This window comes from Scardinius erythrophthalmus, assembly GCF_964197995.2.
Source record: "Scardinius erythrophthalmus genome assembly, chromosome: 18".
Lineage (NCBI taxonomy): Eukaryota > Metazoa > Chordata > Actinopteri > Cypriniformes > Leuciscidae > Scardinius > Scardinius erythrophthalmus.
In genome coordinates this window covers 34,689,168-34,714,631 of record NC_138238.1, presented here as the reverse complement: position 1 = coordinate 34,714,631, position 25,464 = coordinate 34,689,168, and the positions used below count along the sequence as shown (strand labels likewise).

General features: G+C 37.2%; 2 protein-coding genes across 6 annotated transcripts in view; both read left to right on the top strand.

Annotated features, from left to right (window-relative positions):
- arhgap27 (Rho GTPase activating protein 27) overlaps positions 1 to 4,884 on the top strand; it is a 39,006-nt gene extending 34,122 nt beyond the window's left edge. For all 4 annotated transcript variants that reach the window (XM_081393601.1, XM_081393600.1, XM_081393603.1 and 1 more), the window contains 6 exons: positions 568 to 693; positions 799 to 897; positions 2,404 to 2,481; positions 2,875 to 3,003; positions 3,597 to 3,702; positions 3,799 to 4,884. In XM_081393601.1, coding sequence (XP_081249727.1) covers positions 568 to 693; positions 799 to 897; positions 2,404 to 2,481; positions 2,875 to 3,003; positions 3,597 to 3,702; positions 3,799 to 3,973 — 713 coding nt within the window. In that variant the 3' untranslated portion in view covers positions 3,974 to 4,884. The remainder of the gene's footprint in view (positions 1 to 567; positions 694 to 798; positions 898 to 2,403; positions 2,482 to 2,874; positions 3,004 to 3,596; positions 3,703 to 3,798) is intronic.
- A 458-nt stretch (positions 4,885 to 5,342) lies between these two features.
- kif22 (kinesin family member 22) lies at positions 5,343 to 24,673 on the top strand. 2 transcript variants are annotated; one of them, XM_081392553.1, is made up of 13 exons: positions 5,343 to 5,501; positions 5,748 to 5,943; positions 8,061 to 8,188; positions 8,344 to 8,498; positions 11,056 to 11,265; positions 12,146 to 12,539; positions 12,625 to 12,745; positions 18,066 to 18,186; positions 18,466 to 18,643; positions 19,533 to 19,621; positions 22,569 to 22,790; positions 22,908 to 22,967; positions 23,968 to 24,673. In XM_081392553.1, the coding sequence occupies exons 2-13, from the start codon at positions 5,750 to 5,752 to the stop codon at positions 23,995 to 23,997; spliced, it is 1,902 nt and encodes a 633-aa protein (XP_081248679.1). In that variant the 5' UTR covers positions 5,343 to 5,501; positions 5,748 to 5,749; the 3' UTR covers positions 23,998 to 24,673. The 2 variants fall into 2 exon arrangements, with proteins under 2 accessions (XP_081248679.1, XP_081248680.1); XM_081392554.1 differs by lacking the exon at positions 22,908 to 22,967 and having other exon boundaries at positions 22,569 to 22,795; positions 23,985 to 24,269.
- The last annotated feature ends 791 nt before the right edge of the window (positions 24,674 to 25,464 follow it).

Here is a 25,464-nt window from a genome sequence, read left to right as displayed (position 1 = left end):
GTGTGTGTGTATATACTGTATACGTGTGTGTATATATATATATATATATATATATATATATATATATATATATATATACACACATGCTGTATATATATATACACACATGCTGTATATATATGTACACACACGTATATTATATAAATTCAAACTCTTATGTTAGATGCGATTTAATTACGATTAATTGATATGACAGCATTAATATTTCTGTATGTATAGCAAGTGCCACAAAAGTCACCAAGTTTCAAACCATTATGATGAAGCAAAAAATAATAATAATAAAACTTTTCTAAAATTACCAAAGATCACCAGAGTTAAAGGGACAGTTCATCCCAAAATAAAAATCATTGACTCTCCTGAGTGACTTTCTTTCTTCCGTTGAACACAAAAGAACATATTTTGAAAGATTATTTAAATTCTTTTGTCCAACATTAAATGTTGTTTGGAACCCAATGATATAAGGTTGAGTAAATTATGTCAGTACATGTTCATCCATAAATAAAGATGTTTTTTGAACAGAGAATGGTAATGAGTGTAAATATTTAACGCCCTCTTCCTGTTCATTAGCATCTCGACTGCCTTCATCCAGCTCGGCATCTGAAGCAGATCAGAAGAAGGTTCGCACCAAACTGAAGAAGTTTCTCCTCAAGCGGCCCACCCTGCAGTCAGTCAAAGAGAAGGGATATATCAGAGGTCAGACCATCACTCCACCTCATCCATTTCCTATTACTTTGACAGAAGCTCAAGGTTTCGTTGAGGAATGATTCTAATGTGACCCTTCGCCTCTTTTCATTTTAGAAAATGTATTTGGATGCCACTTGCACAATCTCTGTAACCAAGAGAACACGAGAGTGCCCAGCTTTGTGGAGAAATGCATCCGGGCGGTAGAGAAAAGAGGTTTGTTACCTTTACCCAACTGCCAAACAGCATTACTAATTGAAATGATTTATGTAATTAATATCAAGGCCTATTCATAATGGCCTTTTTATTTAAAGGAATTAAATAATTAAAGGGGTCATATGATGCTAGTTTAAAAGTTCGTTGTTTTGCTTATTGGGTGTAATAGAATAGGCTAACATGCCTTAATGTCCCAAACAAACACATTATTTTTCACATACTGTACATTATTGCAGCTCCTCTCTTCCCAGTCTGTCTGAAACCTGTTTATTTATATGAAGCCCATAGTGCTCTGATTGGACAGCTGACCCAGTGCATTGTGATTGGCCAAACACCTCAAGAGCTTGTCGTAAATGTAACGCCCCTAACCACAATCCCAAGCTTCAGCTTCCAAGGCAGTTGTAAACGCACTTAATAATTGACATGGATTTATGGGAATATAGAAAAAGAAAGAAACAGGAAAAGTAAAGTAATCAATTTCAACTATTTGCAAATTATATTTTTATTTTAGAATATGCACACATTCACTCTTATTCATATGCCTAATATGTTGAAAACGCAAAGAGGCAAAATGTTCAGTTATGAATTACATGATTCATATATATAGCTGCGTTTCCATTACCATTCAAATAGCACAAACTGAAATTGCGAATTGAAAATACGCTCAATGGAAACGCGTCAATTTCGCGAAAACTCCCATATATCGCAATGGAAACAGTTTTTCCGCATAACAGGTCACCTGCCGCACGTAAAAGTCGATCATTCTTTAAAGATGGTGCGGTATGTTTGGACAGAAGATGAGACAGAGTTCTTTATTAAACTCATGAAAGACAAAAGAATTACGGGAATATTGGATTTTAAACAACAAAGAAATGCCCCAATTTATCAAGACATCGAAACAGATATGAGGGAGAAACACCTAAACACCTCATAAGTGCCATTCTCAAGTATAAGGGGTTTTCCTTGCCATTAATGCTTCGATTAAAAATGATGAGTGCGGTGGCTGCGATATACTTAAACCTACTAACATCCATTGCCATGATTTATTTAATGACTTCTCGCTAGAGGAACAATTACGTTTTAGTCGCATAACATCGGTTAATGGAAACGCTGTCATTTCGCAATAGTATTTTATCGAAATTTAGAAACATATCGCAAAACTTTTGCGCAAATCTGTAATGGAAACACGTCTACTGATTCAGCCTATATTTTCAATTCAAAATTTAGTTACTTATTTAATTCAAAATAAGTCAAGTAGTAAAACTCTGGATATTACTGTGATTCGTTCAACATTTCACCTTTAAAAATGTAAGTGCCCTGCTGGAATTTGTGTTCGCTGTATATGTACAGTAAAGCCCGCCTCCTCTGATTTGATTGGTCAACTCAGTCAATTTGACACTGACAAGCGCTGTCAAAAATGCGCTGTCAAGTTAAATATCAAAAATTTTGAGTGTTCACAGCCCTGTCTAATAAAAAAATCACATTTTTGTTGTTGTCATCCATCAGGTCTGTGGATCGATGGACTCTACAGAGTTAGTGGGAATTTGGCGGTCATCCAGAAACTGCGTTTCAAAGCAGATCATGGTAAAGTTAATCTGCATTCATTTTATACTCAGTTTTTCATCAACTCAGTTCTTCACTTCATGTCTTTCACCAAGATGTCATACTCTGTATTATAGTTTGTTTGTTTCTCCAAAGACTTTAGATGCACTCATATTACTATGAATGGGAGAAAGTGCAATGCGCAATATGACTGAATAAGTCCCGCCTTCTAAATAAAGTTTCAGTCTGTCAACTTTTGCACCACTTATTAGTTGTTATATTATTTTTTTCTCTCATATTTGGTGAATTTCAATTTGAATGACCCAAGCATTTTCCACTTATATTCACTGCGCTCTCTTGACGCTTTAGCCCAGTTTAGAAATGATTCCCAGCAGCAGCTCTGACTGACTCGTGTGTTTCTCTGTGTTTCTCCAGAGGATCTGGACCTGGAGGAGGGTAACTGGGATATCCATGTGATCACAGGAGCACTGAAGCTCTTCTTCAGAGAGCTGCAGGAGCCTCTGTTCCCTTACAATCTCTTCAATGATTTCATCTGTGGCATCAGTAAGATACTGATTAAATGGATTGGGGACGTACGACTGTAGTGGGTTTCCAGTCTGGGTTTCTCAGTGGCCAGATTTACTCTTTTGTCAGATTTTCTTGCTTCCATTGAAGCACAACATGCTCTTTAGATCATTCTTAAATTGTACTAGATAACATGAACATTGGGTTTTATTAATGTATGCAGCTCAAACATGACACACAAAAAGACTTTCCAAAAAAAAAAAAAAGACATTCTGAAATCTGTTATTCATAATAATTCAGCTTTTCACTGATAATATTCAAAATTCATAATTTTCATTAATTTTTGAACCCATTTATTTAATATAATATAATGATATACATATTCATATATTTTGTCTGTCTATCTGTCTATACATTATACATCTATCTATCTATCTGTCTGTCTATCTATATATCTATCTGTCTGTCTGTCTGTCTATCTAATCTATCTATCTGTCTGTCTGTCTGTCTATCTAATCTATCTATCTGTCTGTCTGTCTGTCTGTCTGTCTATCTATCTGTCTATCTATCTATATATCTATCTATCTGTCTGTCTGTCTATCTAATCTATCTATCTGTCTGTCTGTCTACAGAAATCCCTGATTATTTCAATAAAATATCACACATGAGAAATGTTGTGCGGTCTTTGCCAGCACCCAACCGTGACACAATGGAGGCCCTCTTCAGCCATTTACGCAAGTATGTTGTTATTCTTTTACATGCATGTATTTACATCTTTTTTTATTAATATTACAGTATGTATCTACAGCATGTCTCTCTGTCTCTTTCTTTCAGGGTCGTTCAACATGGTAATGAGAACAGAATGACTGTGCAGAATGTGGCTATCGTCTTCGGCCCAACGTTACTCAAACCAGAGGTGGAGACAGCAAACATCGCCACATACATGGTCTTCCAGAACCAGATTGTAGAATTCTTACTCAATGAATTTGAGTCGATCTTCCACATGTGATTGACATGAACTTGCACTGAATACAAAAAAAAAAAACTCAAATGCTGGAGATAGTGGGAGAGAAGGTGTAAAACTAATCTCAGTCCAGTGATAAGGACATCATGTATCAGCTCTGTGAAGGAAAGCCTCTGACTGGCACATTTTGCAGAAGAATATGAATAGATATGCAACAAAAATCTAGAAAAGTAGCCTACATAATTAATTTATTAATATCACTGAAACGGAATGAAGGTTTAGCAGTTTAAATATTGAATGGGCAATACACATTTTAAAATGATATAGTTTAATATAGTTTAAATATTTTGATGTTTCCTTTTAGAATGAAGGAGAGCTCCCATCACAGAAAGTTTTCTAAGAATATTAGTGAGTTTTCTTTTTAAAATAGTTATCTGCTACTACTGGCTTTTCTTGCTACAAACGAAACAGGTCAGTTAAATAATAATTTAGTTTAACTTTGCTTTTCGGTGGTCTTTTGCCTTTCTAGAGTCCTGTGAAACACTGAATGTTTTTATCCTATTCCTTGGCAATGTGATGATAGATGAATCATATTAAAGTACAACATTTTTATGTTTAGATATCAATTTTAGTTTTCCTTCTTTGTAAACTTGCATCTGTAACATAGAACCTTACAAAGAAAATACTGCAGGCCTGTAATTGTAAACTGGAAATGCTAAGTTGTAAGACTTGTACATTGTCATTAAAGGCACAATATTTTAGATTTTGTGGTACCAAAATATAGAATCTGTGAAATAGTATTTGCACATAGATCTAGCATTAATATTTTACGGAAATTGGCACTTATACAGTAATAATCATTGTAAGATGTTTAAAGGTGTGTGTATATAGAAAAGGCATATTTATGCTGTACATTACCTGAAGTAAGCAAGCTTTTAATAAAGTAACTCTTTTATAAATAAATGCTTCATTGTTATTCACTTTTTTATTCATACTGATAACTTTGATAACTGTTAAGATTTCAGCTAAATTGGTATGCTCAAATCATTTTTATATGCTGAAAATGTAGGTTTCAAGTAAATGAGTTTAAATTCTCTTCAGGAAAAAGAGCAATGTAATTCTGAGTAGCTAAAAGAAATAAATGGCTGGTGATAGGGAAATTTTAGTGTCGGGCGGGAATTCTTGAGGCTAATTTTTGTATATTAAATGCATTAAAAGGAGGTCCCATTATTTTCAGGTAAACATTGATATGGTTTCGTGCACGAGCATTTTTTTGTCTTTTCTTATTCCATTACACTGCCGAATGATGGCAGTACGACGCTTCTGTTTCTTCCGTTAAACCCCTAAAGAAGAACGCAGTCTCATGGATTCGGGTGTGTTGATTGGTTAAAACTAGTTAAGGGGCGGAGTCATTATCTTTTGAAAGTAACCGTGCTTAGTCCGACAGGCGCCATTGTTGAGGAGTTTGTAGAGATGTTGTGATGCACTGAATTATATTTATTTAGCAAAACGTCTTTTTTTGTGGCGGATTAGTTAAACCAATACCTGGTTTAACAGTTACACAAGTAAATAGGTAAGGTTTTTTTTAAAGTTAGTTTATATGTACAGTGTGCTTGTTTTTTTTTTTGCTTTTGAAAGGGAAACGCGTCCGTCCTTTAACGTTACTTCAGCAACCGTCAAAAGTTATTAAACACATTAAGAAAACTGAACTTTCTTCCATCCTAATGTATCTACATGTCTTTTATTACTTTTATATCGATACTGCATTTATTTCTCGGTGGATATCAGGAAGTATTTGATCGTGTGTTGTGTGACTCAGATATGGCACAGCGTGTTGCTGTGAGTGAAGCTCCTGCTGGATCCAGGCGGACCTCCAGAGTTCGTGTCGCGGTCCGGCTGAGGCCCTACATGGACACGCAGGACGATAAGGGAGAGGGGACCTGTGTCAGGGGCCTGGGCCCTCAAAAGCTGGAGATCATTAACTGGAGGAACGCCACCGAGACCCTTCAATACCAGTCAGTTATAACCCTTAGAGTTTTTCTTATTTATTCCTCTCATTCTGTCTTTTTTTATTATTAAGCACTTTAGCAGGTCATGGTCTCAGTGCAGTAGGTCATGATTTGGTAGCTGGTGCTGATATGAATCTTCTCTTTTAATGAAAATCCACTGGCTCGTCGTGTGCCTGTTGGGATAATCAGGAAGAGAAACACTCATAACTGTCCTTTTATAACTTGCTTGGAAAAGAGGGTTTTACTGTTACGTCTTGATTCTGTGTTGCAGGAAACTTGATTTCATTAGTTTCCATGTTTAGGTCAATTATGAAAATAATATAATATGACAATGTTGATCCCTAGTGTTTTATTTCTTACTTATTGTTTAATTCGATTTCCTGGATCATTTTTAAAGCCCACAAATGAGAGCTTTTTTGAAACCGTAATTTTCTGTACTTTTTTTTTTGTTTGTTTTTTGGGAGAGTTCACCTAAAAATTCTGTCATAATTTACTCACGCTCGTGCCGTTCCAAACCCTTAAGTCTTTCAGTCATCTTCTGAACGCAAATGAAGATATTTTTAATTTAATCGGAGAGATTTCTGTCCCTCCGTTTAACGGTATCTGTGTTTATTGAGGGTACGCCATTGTCGGTAACGATATAAAAAATGTTCGATATAGCGCTCGATTTTCATTAAAGGTGCTCTAAGCGATGTTGGGTGACGTCACTTCTTGTTGACGTTCGAAGTATTGTCAAACAAAATGGAGGCTAGCTCGACCCTCCCTCCTCCTCATCCCGTTCCATCCCTTCCGTACTTCTTTAAACAGTCATGAACCATTTAGAAAAAACAAACTGGATTTACCCGCCTGTCCAGCAAAAACAGCCACTTGAATGTCAGGTTGGAAGCCCTTCTGCCGGCGTTGTTCTCGCCACCTTTTGAACGCTTTTCCGATGTAAATTCGGGATTTCGCGTTCCTTCTCCTTTTCCCTATTCTTTGTTCTTTGTTCACCGGAATGTCATCTCTTTGGTCGTGTGTCGGCCATATCAAAATGATCAACAATATACAATTTTAACGTTGGTCGTTAGGACATCTCTCCTCTAGCTAACTTCCCTCTTCATGCTTCTCTCTCCTCCACTCCCCCCAACTAGAAAAATTAACTTATATTAAAAATTAAAATTTTTGCTTAAATGCACCATATTACAAATTGAATAAATCTGGCAAGTTTTTATGACCGCCACCATTTAAATGTTTATATTTCATATAACTTTATTATAAAAATAAGTGTAATTTAAATGTTTGTATACAAATCAGTTAATTTTTACCTTCAATATTATAGTAGGCTAATGAAGCCCATAGGCGACAACTGACTCCCATAGTTTACAGCATTAGTTAAGAGATACCTGATATCCAAAATAATCAATAGAGAATCGAATCAGAATCGAAATCGAATCAAATTGTGAAATTTGTGTCAATACCCAGCCCTACTATTTACCCAAATCCACTGATACTTAAACTTTCATAAAGAGTTTGTAAAATGAATCAAGTGGTTTAATCAAAGTCTTCTGAAGAGACACAATCACTTTATATGATGAACAGATTTAATTTAGGCTTTTATTCACATATCAACATTGATCAGTAAACATACGTAGAGCACTCAAGTTTGGTAAACGGAAGCTCATCCTTGCTTGACGTGTGAGAACAAAATTGGATTTATTTTACAATCTCTTTATGAACATTTTGAAGCTTCAGTTTTGGGTGAGTTCTAGAGACTCAGTTGAGGGACAGAAATCTCTCTCATTTCATTAGTATCGTCATTTCGTAGTTTCGAAAGGAGCGAAAGTCTTACTGGTTTGGATCGACATGAGAGTGAGTGACTGACAGAATTTTAAGGACAAAATGTTAGGACCTATAAGTAGCTTTCATAAATGTGCCTTAGAAAAAAACCATTACTGATGTGCATCTTGAGACAAAACACTGGCAGTGACATATTTGATGATATGCCCGTGCAAGTTGCTTTCAGTTAAAACAGCTCAAACGTGCGTTTAAATCTGGGACTAGCTTAAGCCTGGTCTGTGAAACCAAGGGCAAGTGTTTTTGCAGTGATTGATTCACGCTTTTCTGAATTGTATGTTGGATTGTAGGTTTGATGTGTTTCATGGTGAAGAGACCACACAGCAGGAGGTGTTTCTGACCTCTGTCAAACCCATCCTCCCCCACATCCTTAATGGTCAGAATGCCAGTGTCTTTGCGTATGGACCCACCGGAGCAGGTATCGTTCCTGTCTTCATCTCCTTTGCAGTTAATTTGCCTTTTTAGATTTGAACTAGGTTTTATGATGTGATTCTTATTGAGATTTTCATGATGTGCTATTATATAGACATTTCACACTCTAACAGGGAAGATTTCTCTTCCTCCTCTCTTCAGGAAAGACCCACACCATGTTTGGCAGTCAAGAGGAGCCGGGGGTCATTCCCAGAGCTGTGAAGGAGGTCTTCAATCTGGTTGGAGCTCAGGAAAAGAGCCAGGATGGCTGGGAATACTCGGTTGGGATGTCTTACTTGGAGATCTACAATGAAAAGGTAATCTATTGTGGTGAGCATGCTTACCGCAGAATAGATGCGCTTTTTTAAGTTTTCAAAAAATTTAATAGGGCTATCACGGTTCTGGGGATGGGACAGTTACCGGTTTCACTATAAACCACGATAAAACGTACTGACGGTTAGTATTATTATCGTTTAAAATTTAATTATTTAAATCGTGTTTGATTATCGCTATTTTAATAACTCACTGTTAATCCTGTCCAGCCAGCAACAGTCTTGAGACAGGCGCAGCGCGCAATGTTTTTTTTATTCGAGAAGGAATGGCGGAAGGCAGTGATCGTGCTCGGGAGATTTTTCAACCTTTTAAGTGGACCAAATCTGAGGTGTGGTCATATTTTGGCTTTTACAAAAGTCCTGAGTGAAACTTGATCGAGGATGGTCACTACAATAGGGGGGAAACACTTCAAACCTGCCGAGTTGTCTTGTGTGACCATCACCCACTGTTTATAGCGAACGCAAGTTAACTTTGACCTCAATACCAAAACTATAATAATTGGAAATAATTGGGCACAAAATGTTGTTAAAAGTTGAAATATTTGGTCTCACTCACTTGAAATAAACATGAAGCTTCCGCGAAGAAACGTTCGCAGCAAGTGGCTTTGAGCCAAAGACGAACTAACAAGTTCAAACAAGACTATTAAGAGTAGGGATGGACATTTTTCAAAAATATTGCATTCGAATATTCGGTCTCATAATATTCGAATATTCATTTATTTAAATGACGTTTAACAAAAAAGCCTTTTATTTAAGTTTTTTTTTTTTTTTTTTTTTTTTACCATTTCTGAAGAAGCTTACGATTAGGCAATATACACAACAAGCTTACAATATATGTTAAAGTTTTCTTTTAATTGAAAACATTAAACAGTAGGCCTATGTGTAAACAAAAAAATATAAAGAACAAAAGGATCTAAGCTCAAGCAGCGCGAACGGAAAAAAAAACGGCTAATAAAGCAGAGTAGCAGATTGCGCCAGTTATCGTACAGAATGTACACATACACTCGAGTCAGCATATGATTATCGTGTTTATATTGTTTCACGTTTATGTTGAGAAAAACAATAATATCCACATGCAGGCGCGCCAGCAATTTATGCTCGAGTGAGAAAACGTTGCAGAGACACAAAGATAACGGTGTTCTAGTTCTAAGTTTCTTACAGCACTTAGCGTTTTCTGTTCTTAAACCTCTCCCTCAACGAAACTTAAAGGAAGAATGTCTCAAAATCATTTTGCTATTAGATAAGTCATCTCGGATCACTCGCACTACAGCTGCGCTTACCTACAGTCGTGATGCAGTGATGGACAGCTGTCTTTCCTCAGTCAACTACTGTTTGGATTTCATGTGATTTCTCATTGTGGTGATGATATTATAACTCCAGATTAATCAATTAATTTGATCAAAAGTAATTCCATTTTGTAAGGTCATTTAATAACCTCATTTTCGACGAGTAATTCCAAACTTCGCGAGGCAGACAATGACAACATTATGATAAAATATAAACAACTTGTTAAACGCGCCACAGTGCCACCCAGTGCATTTAATTATAGCTGCGAGTTAGTGCTTGGGATTTATCAGGGATTCACTGCATTTACGACCCGCAAAGTATTTACGGCTTCATAAATTCGATAAAATTCGAATATTTTATTTTTCGAATAATAATTACAGATCGAAAATTCGAATATTCGTGCACATCCCTAATTAAGAGGGACATTTAAGGGATAATAATGTATATCATTGTACACTTATTACACCTTTTTTTTTTTTTTTTTTTACCACATATTTACAGGGACATATTGAATTGAGATTAATGTTTTAAATATTACCTCTTTATAAATCCATTATGTACAGCGTACAAAACAATCGTCCAGACAAGATGATCACAACAATATTATTAAACTCTGTAAACAATAAATCAACTCTGATTTCATTTTCAACACAATCAAATACGGAGACGCAAGACGGCAAGTTGTATTTGAATGAAACGGGAGAGAACATTTTTGTTCTACTTTCTGAGTGTGAATGATCATATGCATTGAAAGACAACAATATACAAGAACTGTGAAAGGTTTTGCCACAATCTCTACTGACTGGCTTCTCTCCTGTGTGATTTTACATGAGTCTCTTCAGACCTTAGAACTGATTGAGGTTGTGTGTGTGACCTCCTAATTGAACTCATTTCCACAAATTGAACACTAAATAATAAAGTAATTTGAAAGGTTTAGGTCTTTGCTTAGGTCTATTTTTATTACCACAAAAAAAAAATTTTTTTTTCTTAGAGGAGCAAAGTTTACTGGTGTCAGTAAATGTTTTTGAAAAGTATTTTATGCGCACCAAGCCTGCATTTAATAATACAAGATTCTTGAATGAATAGAAACAACGTTAAGTCTTTTGTAAAAGTACAAATGTCACTGTCACTTGAACAATTTAATGCATCCTTGCTGAACTCATTTGCAAGCCTGATTTTTAAAAAATTTCACATGTATTTTACCGTATTTCAGTGGGCATCTGCTGTGGAATATTGATTAGCTTTGTGTCTGTAGGTGCTGGACCTGTTGTCTCCAGGTTCCCAGGACCTGCCCATCCGTGAAGACAAAGACAGAAACATCCTCATTCCCGGGCTAACACACACACCCCTCTCATCCTTTGCCGATTTTGACACTCATTTCATCCCCGCGAGTCTAAACCGCACCACAGCCTCAACTAAACTGAACCAACGTTCCAGCCGCAGTCACGCTATACTCCTCATAAAGGTTTGAACTTCATTCTTCACTTCATTCTAGTTCTCCATAAGCACTTAAGCAGGTCCTGGTCTCTGTGTGGTAGACCATGATTTGGTAGCTGGTGCTGAAAATAAATCTCTCCCTCAAACAAAACCACTGACTTTCACTGTGTCTGCTGGTTGTAATTGGGAGAGAGAACACTTATGTTAGTATTATAAAGCTAGAGCCCTATGATTTCTGCAATGCGGAAAACACAGATCTCTCATGAATTAAAAATGGAATTTACTGTATAATGCAGAATGTCACAGAATTGGGCAAAATTTTGGATAATTTGACCTTATCAAATTACGATATGGACTAGTGTCTGTGAATATTCCACCATTTAAATATGAAGTCTACATATTTATATCTACATATCTACCGCAGTTACTTTATGTTCACTAAACCTGCCAAAATAAAAGCAACTGACCAATATATTACTATTGTACAGTAGAATGTACTTTTCAAAGTAAGAACAGTAATACAGTATTAAAACAGTCTTAAGGAATATCACAATTTTCTGTATGCCAAAAAATGATTGTATGCATTCAATTGATTACCACTTTTTTGATAATGGATTTTAATTAAATCATAAAACACAGAATCCAGTAAAAAATTAAAACAGACTTTCTGGGAAAAATAAACATTTCATAGGCTGTTGTTGTTAAAATGTAATAAATGAATAGGCTAAAGTTTGAGTTAAAGTTTTGTTCAATGTTTTTTTGACATTTAATTAAACTATTAAAATGGATTGTAGATGTTAAAAAAAAAAGAAAACTGCGGAAAAACTGATTTCATAGGGACCTATAAAGGTTAACCAACCCTCTGAAAAAGACTGACAAGTCACATCAATTCATGCATTTGCTCTCAGGTAGTGAAGTCTCGGCGTGGGCCGCCACACAGACAACAAACTGGAAAGTTGTATTTGGTTGACCTGGCCGGTTCAGAGGACAACCGACGCACAGGAAACCAGGGCATTCGTCTGAAAGAGAGTGGAGCCATCAACCTGTCCCTCTTCACTCTCAGTAAAGTGGTGGACGCTCTGAACACAGGGGCCGGGGGCCGCGTGCCCTACAGGGACAGTAAACTCACCCGCCTGCTGCAGGACTCTCTGGGTGGTTCCGCACATTCTGTCATGGTCACCAACATCGCACCGGAGTACAGATACTATTTTGACACCTTCTCAGCCCTTAACTTCGCCGCCAAGTCCAAGCAGATTGTCAATCGACCCTTTGTCAAGGAAACCGTTTTAGCCCCTACAATTGGTGAGCAGTGCCGTATTCTTATGTTTTTCTGGATGCTGAGAATAACGATGTATGTAATTGTAGTAATTTGTCCCTTCTCTTGTAGCTCATGGAAAGAGATCCAGAGAGGAACGGGAAGCTGGAGGTTCTGTTGAGCCTCAGAACAAGAAGTCTAAGGAGGTAAAGAAAGCCGAACAGTCCACGTCGCCGCCCGTACATCCACATGGGTAAGAGCACGTGTTACAACAGCCGAACTAGTTTACTGATCTGGAGCACTTAAGCAGGTCTTGGCTTTGTTCGGTAGGCCACGATTTGGTAGCTGGTGCTCAAATGAAGACTCCCTATATCGAAAACCACAGGCTAAATGTGCCTTGTTGGACATTGTAAGAAAAAATGATGTGGACGTCGAAGATCTCAAAAATGAAGTTTATTGCAGCATAGCAGTGGCAAGGTACACAAAGCACCTTGGGTTCACCGGCGTCAGAATGAACCCAGAACATCCAAATCTTAAACCTTTTATCCTGTTCTTAATGTAAATTAAGTTGATCTTGTTGCAACAGCTGTGGTCTGTATGTTAATGAAGTTGAGACACCCCATTGTCTGAGAAAGTTCTCTGTGTCCCACACCCAGTCCCATTCTACAATTGACTACCATTTGCTCAGGATGTGATCAACCCAAATGGTCAAGAAACAATAGAACTTGACTGCCTTAATCTCTATGATAATTAAGCCATTTTGGGGATGAGCTTATTCTAAAATATATTTAGGAGTGGAATCTGGGTCGAGGCAGACTACAATTTCTTACAGTCCCCTCTCTGATGCTCTTGGCCCAAAAGAAGCATCACATCCACTCCCTTCTCACAGATTACACCTCCCTTCCCTAGTGGGCAGGTGCCCAGTGGCGGTGAAGCCCTGCCTTAGGTTGTCCCCCTCTGGCCACCGGAGAATCTTACCCGTCTTTGGGTCGACACCTCATGCACACTGGTTACAGCTCCATCCAATTGGGCAGAATTATCAAAGAGACTCTTCTAAAATTTGGCAATATGATGTACAAACATTTTCTTGGGTGTGGGTGAGAAGACATTCAAGAACCATCACAACCAGTAGGAGTGTCTCAAAGCGATCCTTAAGTTATCAGCAATTCAACATTTAAACATAGAACACATAACATAATGCATTGGCAAATAAGAAAAATACATACACATACAGCCGTTTTAAAGGTTACATTCCAAATTAAACCAGAATAGGCAATATCTCCATCATGCATTTGTTTTGCAAAAATCTTGTCTTTCTTCAAGGGCTTGTTGGGCTCTCACAATGTCAGATGTGCAGTGATGTTCACATCAGTGATGTTAGCATATTGTTTAGTTTTGATTACTCAAATAATCAACAATCAATAGACAATATTGTGTGTGTGTGTGTGTGTGTGTGTGTGTGTGTGTGTGTGTGTGTGTGTGTGTGTGTGTGTGTGTGTGTGTGTGTGTGTGTGTGTGTGTGTGTGTGTGTGTGTGTGTGTGTGTGTGTGTGTGTGTGTGTGTGTGTGTGTGTGTGTGTGTGTGATTTTGTGTCCATTTTCTCAGTGTGGACATTCTTTATCCACTTGTTTTCCCTCTATGTGGAGAAACTGCTGTCCATTGTCTCTGAAATGGTTTGTTTCTGAAATCTCCTCTTCTTTCACTTCTCATTGTCCATTTTTTTTATATATTTTTTTTCACTTGGACCATTCTTCTAGAAGAAGCAGTCACTGGTGTTGTTCAAGTCTGTGTCTTTTCATCAGTTCCTTCCATCCTATGGTGGGTCTCAGGGTTTATAGGTCTTTTAGGCCTGGAGTTCTGGATCTTGCAGGTCTGGATGTCTCTATTCTTTTCTTTTTCTTGAGAAAATCCCCTGGCTCCACGTCCTTCTCGTCCTTCAAACGACCAGATCATCTTTCTCCAGGAGGTTACACATTTCAGACAAACATCTCGATGCTTATATCTGAAACTATAATCAAAAGAAGAGGTTGCCCCCCTTTCCCCCACAAGCATCTTTTCACATTCAAACATCAAAGTCACGGAAGTTTCATCTCAAAACATCAAACATCGGTAATGTTTTTAAAAAAAAAAAAAACATTTCTAAACATAATGTCATTAAAACATTTATTATAAATTACAACTGCACATCAATGTTAATAAAACATGTTTCATAAATCATAAGAATCACCCCCCTTTTGATAGTAAAACCTTTTTCTACAATGTGTTACTATCATAAAACTAATTCTAATTTGTGGTCTTCTTTTTTCCAATAGACCTCCCGATCACTGTTCTGATTTGGTTTTCTAACATTTTCTATTCCATCAAACAATCCCTGAGAACCGTGTTTAGCGATGTATTTAACAATCATTTCTTCCATTTTAAAGTTTTATCTGGCTTTACAGTAACTTGTGTATTCACAACATCTGATTTAAATGACTATGCGATATCTAGATGCTTTAAGATAATCATTATTCAATTTATTCACAGATTGTATGCAAATGAACACAACCAGAACACTGAGCGAACCTTCTAAACTTAATCAAAGTCCCAGTCCTTAGGACCTTAAATTTTACACAAAATCGTTTAGAGAAAAAAAAAATAAAATAAAAATAACTGTCACAGTACGTCGGACACAACCTCACTACGTCGGGTTCTTGTGTTTTTATTTTTATTTATTTATTTATTTTCCTTAAAACAGCTTGATAATTCACAGTACTTCAGCCATAAACAATATATATATAAAAAAATTAACACTGTCACAGTACGTCGGACACAACCACACTACGTCGGGTTTTTATGTTATTTTCTTAAAACAGCTTGCTTATCAGTACTTCGGGCATAAACAATATATATCAAAAAATGAACACTGTCACAGTACGTCGGACACAACCACACTACATCGGGTTTTTATGTTATTTCCTTAAAACAGCTTGCTTATCAGTACTTCGGCTTCAAACAATATTTATGAATTTTAAAACAATGCCACAGTACGTCGGGCAAAACCACACTGCTTCGGGTTCTTTGTTTTAAACTTCACAAAGTCACGGCACATCAGACTCACTAGTCTAGCCTATATGCTATAACACACAATAGTTGTGAAATAATTCTGTGACCACACTGCGTCGGGTCTATTCAATTACTTTAGAATTTCCTCAGAATTATTACAACTTCACAATCGGTTTCAAGTACATTAGAAACACACATTTGTTTCAGTTACTTTAGAAACAACCAATCTGAAATAACTCTGCCACCACACTACTTCGGGTTTATTCAATTACTTTAGAATCTTAACAGAATTATAAGAGACCAACACCACGTTTCAGTTACTTTAGAAACAACCAATCTAACATAACTCTGCCACCACACTACTTCGGGTTTATTCAATTACTTTAGAATCTTAACAGAATTATAAGAGACCACACCAAGTTTCAGTTACTTTAGAAACTTTACACTTAAGCACTTTGTTTCAATTACTTTAGAAACAACAATTCCAATACAAGTCTGCCACCACACTGCTTCGGGCTTATTCAGTTACGTTAGAATCTTAAACAAATTTGTACGGAATAGGCTTAAAACTCCTCCTGCTAATACTGAATAAACCAAATTCGATCTCTTCTGTCCTTAAATTTTCTTTTCTAGATTTTTTTTAAACGAGGAATTCCTTGACAAAAACAGCATAAATGAAAGAAAACAGCTTTTTCTTACCTTTTCCCTTTTTTGTTGGAAATCCGTCGATTCCTGGGCCTGGCTCGCCAATGTAAGAAAAAATGATGTGGACGTCGAAGATCTCAAAAATGAAGTTTATTGCAGCATAGCAGTGGCAAGGTACACAAAGCACCTTGGGTTCACCGGCGTCAGAATGAACCCAGAACATCCAAATCTTAAACCTTTTATCCTGTTCTTAATGTAAATTAAGTTGATCTTGTTGCAACAGCTGTGGTCTGTATGTTAATGAAGTTGAGACACCCCATTGTCTGAGAAAGTTCTCTGTGTCCCACACCCAGTCCCATTCTACAATTGACTACCATTTGCTCAGGATGTGATCAACCCAAATGGTCAAGAAACAATAGAACTTGACTGCCTTAATCTCTATGATAATTAAGCCATTTTGGGGATGAGCTTATTCTAAAATATATTTAGGAGTGGAATCTGGGTCGAGGCAGACTACAATTTCTTACAACATTCATTGGGAGGACATATGTATTTTATTGCCGGGCGATCTAGCTAAAACCTTTATTTCAGACTAGGGTTTGTGAGTTGAAGTTAAAGGGATAGTTCACCCAAAAATGAAATTAGCCCATGATTTTCTCGCCCTCAAGTCATCCTAGGTGTATATGACATTCTTCTTTCAGACGAATACAATCAGAGTTATATTAAAAAATGTCCTGGCTCTTCCAAGCTTTATAATGGCATTGAAAAGGTGTATATTTTTTGAAGCCCATCAAAGTGACATCCATCCATGATAAAAGTGCTCCACGCGGCTCTGGTGGGTTAATAAAGGCCTTCTGATGCGATGCGTATATTTAAAAAAAAAAATTGTTTTGTTTACTTGTATGTAATATGACCATTAACCAACATCAGAAAGTATGTCAAGTTAACGTGGTGTCGAATAATTGAAATTATCTTAAAGGAGCTGTATGTAAGAAATGTATTTCAATTAATCATAAAATGGCCCTGATATGTCACTAGACATTAAGAAATCATGTTCATTTCAAATACTTATATCACTGACAACAGTAGTCCGGCCAGGATATTGTCATTTAAAAGTGATAGTTGCAGCCCTCAACTGATGTTGATGTTGTCATGTTGTGTTTTGGCCTGATGCCCCACCCTCCACCTATCTACCAATCACAAAGTCAGTAGTGTTTCGGCATCCGGGTTGCCAGCTCTGCTCTAGTTACCACTGCTGCAGCTACAAATGTGTCAGCCTACGTTCCTGCTGGATCCTGCAGCCTATCTGGCAACCTCGAGTCAGGGGGGAGGGGGAGGGGATACACTGCTCTACAGTAATTTGAAAGTGATTGCAGTACCAGTTTTGGCCACAATCTTACATACAGTTCCTTTAAATTAAGTCAATATTTTGGGAATCCCTGCTATTTGCCAATATAGTACTTAAATTGGGGTACAGTAAAGACATTTGTAATGTTACAAAATATTTCTATTTCAAATAAATGCTGTTCTTTTATTATTCAAATAAATCCTATTCATAAAAGAATCCTGAAACACTGAAAATAATTTTCTTGAGCATCAAATCATCATATTAAAATGATTTCTTAGGGATCATGTGACACTGAAGACTGGAATTGTGTGTGATTTTGAGCATTTGAGTGATTCTTTTGAAATGATCAGAAGTGAACTGAACTTACTATTGCTCTTTTTGCTGCCAAAAGTTTGTGTATTAATGGGGGGATTTTATCGTTAAATGGTATGGTGATTTTCATAGTGATGATTAATATGTAAAATCATTGTAAACACAATGGATATGTACAAGAATCTGCTGGTGTAGATGTTCTAAAAGATTAGATGTATTTCAGTTCACCAGATTCATCAGTTCTGGAAAGGCTCCTGGCCCTGGAGAAGATGATGATGGGCTCAGCTGAGAGAGAGAGACTCAACCTTCTCAAAACTGTGGCACAGTCCCGTAAAGAAATTCAGGTATCGTATACACTCTTCTGACTTGAGCATTTCCATCTGAACTTCAATGCATCGGAAGAAAGAAAATGAGCATCAGTGAGATATACCTCAGTCCTGCTTATAGTTAATCCATCAATTGCTAATTAGGCTGGATTACTAATACAAACTGCAAACTGTACTGGAGTCCACATGAACCGTAACCCAGTTTAAGTGGTCATGGTGCTCAGTTTGGAAAGCCTTTTCCACATCAACTAAAACTGCCAATGGGTGACTCAAATATATGTTCTGCTCTCTCCAAAGATGTTGAAGGAGAAACAGAAGGAGCTGGAAGACAAAGCAAAACTGTTTAACAAGAGTGAAGATACTGAGAAAGAGCCCGAAGATGCTCTCTTTAAGACAGATCTGCCCCCACTGCACAGAAAACAGTCTACAGCTGCCAGACCGCGCAAACAGCAGGCCGTTGTCACACCGCTACAGGGTGAGATGAGGCTGACTTCATCCTTTTCTCCTCCTGGGACCCTTTATGCATGAGCACTCAGCATTGATGTTTCATGACCCTTTAGAGACATTTCCCTGGTCTTTCCTCTCTACCTGTTCATTTGTTCTGTTAGCATGCACTGTTTCTATGATGCTGTGGTTGCTTCACTCTTCAGGGCTCAAAGCGATTCCGCTCGGTCCCCTCTCTCGTCCTGCTACTGTCAGCTTTTGTGCTTCCGGATGGGCTTTATTTTGCAATCTTAAGGTCCTTATATACTCAGTTCTTTTTCATTCTTCGCTCAGGGGTAAAAAGTGTGAAATGCGTTTGCAGTGGTATACTGTTAGCGAACATCCTGACCACGCTGCCGATAGTGACGTTTAGATGAATATGTAAATATGTGCTACTCACTTTTCCCCTCAATAACAAAATAAACGCACAACAAGACTGACAGCAGTCAAGTCCTGTTTATTTATATAGCACTTTACAGAAAAGATTGCTTTTAAAGCAAACAGCTTTACAATTTGAAACATGCAAAACCGTGTATGTGTTGCTTTCATTTAGCATTCAAACTAAAGTTTGTGCTAAAAAGCAGCTCTCCAGTGTGTTCATGTTTTTACCATAGCATAGACTGTAAAAAAAATATATGGTGGAGCCTCACCTACCTATTACATAATCGCCATGGGCCGATGGTAGTTTGTTTTGAACTCCCGAATCAAACTCCAAACAAATTTAGTTTTGGCATGTTTCTGTTTGAAATGCTATCACACCAGTTCTTCCATTTAGCTAGAAGTATATTGGGGCCTTTACTCTTGGAATTGTCAATTGATACATTTAGGAAAGAACTGTACAACATTTTAGACTGTTTAGTAAATGAGGACCTCTTTCTCAGTCTCCCAGGTGCAGCCGTTGCAGCAGTGTGCTGTGGTGTGTAAACCCTCTCAATTATTGGATAAGAAGAAGAAACGTGCCCAAACTGAGGTTAGTGTGCAACATTGTGTGCTGTTAAGATGCAGTTGCAGGTCTGAATGCCAGTGTTTATTGTACGAAGGCCACTTTAGTGGATAGTTCACCCAAAAATACAAATACTGTATCAAATAGTCACTTAACAAGACTTGAGCCGTTAGTTACAGGACCAAGTAGTTACAGGAACTTAGAACTGTTTAGAAGTGGACAGTTCCTAGAACTAAAAACTACTCTCCACCAAACTCGGTTTTGCTGTTTGCGTTCGCACTGGCCAAGTGGCCGTAGGAACTGGTAGGAGGGGTAAGGGAGTGACACAAGCACAATGACTTTTATTTTGGCGGCGCTGAGAACGCCAGAGCAAACAATGCTCGCATTCTCTGTGTTCTCTTCTCTTTATTAGTTAGCGATCTGTTTAACAGTACTGTTTAATATGTTATTAGATAGAACTGTTAAAGAAAGTAGACAGTATATGAAAAAAATGTTATTAGCCTATGCCGTGTGGTTGATGTCCAGTGTTGCTAGCTGGGCAGATAAACATAATCATGTTTGGCTTGGTCCCCTCAAAGTTGTGTTGGATTTTCTCTTCAGCATAAAGGTTTAGAGACCCATCTATCACTGTTTTCCATGTTTGTATAGTTAGTTTATGGAGTAAATATAGGCTATAATCTCTGTGTTTACATATAGCTGTTTTAAAAATGGCGGTGCTGGTGTTCCGCGTGCGTTCGGTCAATCAGCGTACACTAACGTCACGGGTAGTTCCTATACGCTGATTTCACGCAGCCGCCATTTTGAAATCGAAAGCGAGGCTCCGGTGGGAAAAACCCCGGAAGTAAAGATAAACAACAATGCCTTTGGACTACCAACCTGAAGCTGCTGCCGCGATTTACACTTTTGGATGTTAATATCCAATATAGGATATGTATATAGTTCATTCCTGCTTCTTTTTTTACTTTCTGAATTATATAAAAAAATATTTTATTTATAAATGAATTTCACTATATATAGTCTAAAGTATGAAAGAAATGTATGTACAGTTTTAGAATTGACACAACATCATTAAACACAACAATACGCCATCGCATTCACGACTCTCCTGTGATTAAAGGCGACACTTCCGGTTTTCTTCCCACCGGAGCCTCGCTTTCGATTTCAAAATAACGGCTGCGTGAAATCAGCGTATAGTGCTGGTTTAGACCCTACTCTGAAGTTAGACCTAAATTTGTTCCTCCAAATGGAGTTCCTAGAACTAAAATCGTTCCTAGTTCCTGCGGTGCGAACACGCCGACATCCGGGTACTTTAGCCAATAGTTCTAGGAACTGTTAAAAGGTTCCTCCGGTCGGAAAGCGGCTTTGTATCATCCTTCCTAAGCTTCCTGAAAAAGGGTTGCACCTTGTCTGTTCACATCTTTATTTTACCTTTCATTTTATTTTGCACTTTTGGGATTTTTAGATCTAATTTAGGTCTTACATGTAAATTTCTGTTTAACCATTATTTGAATAAGCAAATTCACAAACCTTTCAAACTTCACCACAATAGAAATCTACATGTATCTGGGTCAGATTGCTGCCATCTGGTGAAGAAAAATAACATGACTTCATGTCAGGTCCAAATCATGTGTATAATTTTGTCACAGTCGATATTTATTTAGATATTGTCAAACTAATATTTGTCATGGTATGGTGTTTTAAAAAAAAAAAAGCATTTTACATCATAATATTCAGAGCTCAAATTTCGGTGCGGGATTGGGCATAATTTTAATCGTCCCCATATGTCTTGTTTACAATGCGGGAAATTCCCGCAAACATGTATTCACTTTAGCATGTAGGTTGTATGAGTAAATGAATCCCCACAGCTTATACGCTCAAATCAGTCATTTTAAAACTTTCTATGAGATGTAATTTCACAAAGCGTGAGTGATTCAGCTCTTCACTCACTCACTCAAAATCGGGCCAGTGTTGCATCGTCAATAGCTTATCATTTGCTCGTCTTTTTAAGTATTGCTCGCCTTAAGTATTATCAGTTTAAACATTCAGGCTATTTTAAACCATTCAGTACTCGCACGCTCTCTGAGAGATGGGTTTCTCTGCGCACATGCGTAAAGCCGCCTCACGAACAGCTCGAGAGTAACAAATTAGTTGTTTTTCGCTGCTTCGGTCAAATTATGTAAATTCCTGTCTTGGCGAGTATCCTTGTAAACACAGTCAGTTATGTCTTAAATAAACATAAACAGATGTGATCCTGCACTAGCTCTTAAAGTGACCGCAGCCTAATGTGTGTCTGTCATTAATGTTGATTAAAAAAAACTAAAGAATGCTTTAATTGCAAGGAATCAGGATTAATAGCCTATATCCATTTAATTTATATAGGACTAAAAGACTATCCAGTGTTATTTTATTTGAGTACTTTATACGTTTTCTGTAGTATTTCTGTATCTGAAAACAGTACAGTGAGTGAGCAAACATTTAGGTGAGATGTAATTTTAAAAATAATTTTATTAACATCTTTCCGCAGTTGAAACACTGAGCGATTTGTGAAATGGATTTAAGTTGTACTGTAACTTTCAACATACCTTCTGATGTTCAATCATATATTTATTTCATGCTTAAACGTAGTAAAGAGGAAGAGATGATCAGTTCACGAGCTTGAACTAAGCTGCGCTACAGCGATCTGTCACACATTTAAGAGCGACAAAACAGTATTGTTTGAAAATTGACAATTTAAAAGCTGAGACCTCTTCATTGCAAAAGTTGCAGAGAACAAAGTTTATTCTGATTTATTGGATGGGGGGCATGATACAGTGTTCATTAACCAACTGAAAATGGCATAGATCAAAAGATTGATTCTTGGGATTTAAGAATCAGACTCCATATCAAATTGACATTCGATTGAAATTACTATTACTTTCATGTTTGACATGAAGATAATATTTGACTTTTTCTTTCTTTCTTTTTCGCTCTTTAGGTGGGTGAGGGTAAGGAAAATGGAGGTGTGGATCCACCCTCCGCTGTAGACGTCAACTGGGAGTCCCATCTGGATTCAGCATTACTGGAGCAGTCCAGGAAGAAAATCCTGCAGACGCTGAACTCCGGCTCTCTGAAGGAGCTCAAGAGCCTGCAGCTGATCGGAGACAAGAAAGCCAAACTCATCATGGGCTGGAGAGAGATTCATGGGGACTTCACACAGGTATAGTGCTGACTGATGCTGACAAAGACCACCTGTAGAGATTGAGTCCTTACCTGTGAAAACACAGAGATTCATAGAGACATATGTAATATGGAGTTCTTTTCCCCTTGTTTGCAGGTGGAAGACCTGACGAAAATCGAAGGCGTTTCAGCTAAACGTTTCTCTTCTTTCATAAAGGTATTTGGTTTGCTGCAGTAATGTCTACTATGGATAAGGGTTGGGCATTGATGCAAATTTCACAGTTCAATTTGATTTTGATACTGATTCACAAGCTTGTGATTCGGCGTAGATTCATTTGAATGTGAATCAGGTACAGTACGAAAAATCTTAATGCTGTAAACTATACAGGGAACCCTGTCAGTTGGTACATTATGATATTCAAGTTTAAAATTAACAATTGATTTATTTGTAAACACATGTTTTTGAGTTTTTAATGGTTTCTTCTCCAATTTGTTTTGAATTATAAACATTTAAAAGGTGGCTGTTTCCAAACTTGTTTTCATGACAGTTCTATTCAAACATACAGATATTAAATGACAGGATAAGTAAAAGTAGAATATGTAATATGATGCAAAAATGCTCTTTAGAGTAAATTTTTCTAGCTGAAAGGCTTTTCTGAGGTAAACGTTACATTGTTTACAAGCTGTTTTGATGTATTTTTATGGTTGAAACACTGAGCGATTACATGAGACATGATAGTTCATTACGGTTTCTTTCAACACACCTTCTGATGTTCATTAGCATTTATTTCATGCTGTAACTAATGAAGAGGGAAAGATCGGTTCACCTGCGCTCTGTCACGCCAAATTACATGGCATCGAAATGGTATTAATTGATTGAATTTCGTAATAAAATTGCCACCGTTGGAAAACTGAGACCTGTTTCATATCAGAAGTTAAAGCGCAAAGATTATTGCAATTATTGGATGTGAGGCGCACTACAAATAATGTTTAGTGACCTTTTGCTCGTGTATCAACTGAAAACAGCACAGACTAAAAGATTCTTGGGATTTAAGAATCAATATCAGTTCATTCAGATGAGAATCGTTTCAAATCGAGAAATACATGTTTTCAACTCAGCCCTACTATGGATTTTTAATGTCTGGAGGGAAGCACAATTGAATGTGATTTAGGAAATCTACTTTGAGTCACTCACTCTCACTTCTTTCCCTCCGCAGGCGAATATTCTCAGCAGTATGGGGAAGTGAAGCGTTTCAACCACGCTGTCTGAAGAGGAGCGCTTGAACGCTTGTGCTTTATGAGAGTGATTTAAGATGTTTTTACACCCATTTTATGTGTAATATTTTGTGTACAGCTTTTTTTTTTTTTTTTTTTGGTCTACAAGTTTGTGTATACTTGACTGCTTTTTTCTGTTTTCTGATTCCTGTATACTTATGCCAATTTTCCCTTTAGTATTTAACTTTCTTTTTTAAATGAACTTGCTTCATTTTTCATGTGGCATTAAATAAATGCCACCATCAAAGAAGCTCAGCGAGTTTTATTTCACTTGAACCACTGCATTATTGGCTTTCTCAAAAACATCCTTTAACAGAGCTGTAGTTTTCAGATCAGCGTGAGATTCTCCCCACATGGCCAGTAGACACACATTAGCAAATCTGACTCTGCAGAGGCGTCGTGCCCTTTCAAACTCAGACTATTTTTGCAAATACTATCAATGCAACTTTCAAAAGATGTTAAATGTTTTTAGTTTTGATAATTCACCCTTTTGTCCGACAAACAAACTAGACCGGAAAGTTGGTAGGCTTTGCGAAGGCTCAATTTCTCGATAAACTGTTATTTAGCCTGCGTGCCAAGGAGGTTTTGCTTGCGGGTGGTTGGGGAAATCTGTCCAAAATGTTACAAAATATTGTCAATGCAACAACCAAGTAGTTTTAGCATATAATGTCAAGTATTATATGTCCGTTTGACTGTCAACATTTTGTGAAAACGACTAGCCGAACATCTGAACATTTATTAAGGAAGGTTTACTTATTAATCGCAGGGTTACAAAAAGCGCTTCCAAACATTGATAAGGTGCAGTTTAGTTTTACGGTGTCCAGTGTGGATGGTTTAAATTAATTTAGTTCTGTAAACTAAAGAGTATGTGGGAGACTGAATCAGTGCAGGGTTTATAATCTTAAAATTCTGAAATAGCGAACCTTTTATGTATGGGTTCATTAGTCAAAACTAATACAGTAAAAGCTGAAATAAAGCTTTATTTACAAAAAAAAATTTGAAATGTGTTCTCAGGCTAAACTGCAGGACAGAGACTCCAGGAGCTCTAGAAGTACATTTATCTTCATTTTTGGCACTATATTGTTTTATAACTTAAACCTATGAATCTGAAAAAAATGACTCAAATTGGTTTGGTGTTTTATCCAGTGTAATTATATTCATTCATTTTTAGCTAAGGCTTACATGGCCATATGCTCTTTGAGGGCTTTGAATATCCTTGACTTGTCATTCAGGATTTGCATTTTGAACTGAAAGCGAATGTAAATCGGTTGTTGGTGAGTGTGTCTGCTCTTCTCTGCCTGCAGTCAATACTGCTTATTTATTACTCAAGAGATGCAATCCTTTAACCAGCTTGACAGACCAGACCGACCAAGCACAGATCTGCTTGACAAGACCACAGTGTAGATTCATGTTTTCATTGTAAAGCTTGTAACCCTTTT

What these genes read in the sequence shown, in the direction of transcription:
- kif22 (XM_081392553.1), top strand. Translation starts at nt 5,750, where the DNA reads ATGGCACAGCGTGTTGCTGTGAGTGAAGCTCCTGCTGGATCCAGGCGG. An exon ending in CGTTTTAGCCCCTACAATTG is followed by an intron (nt 12,540 to 12,624) that starts GTGAGCAGTGCC and finishes CTTCTCTTGTAG; the next exon opens with CTCATGGAAAGAGATCCAGA. An exon ending in CCGCCCGTACATCCACATGG is followed by an intron (nt 12,746 to 18,065) that starts GTAAGAGCACGT and finishes GATGTATTTCAG; the next exon opens with TTCACCAGATTCATCAGTTC.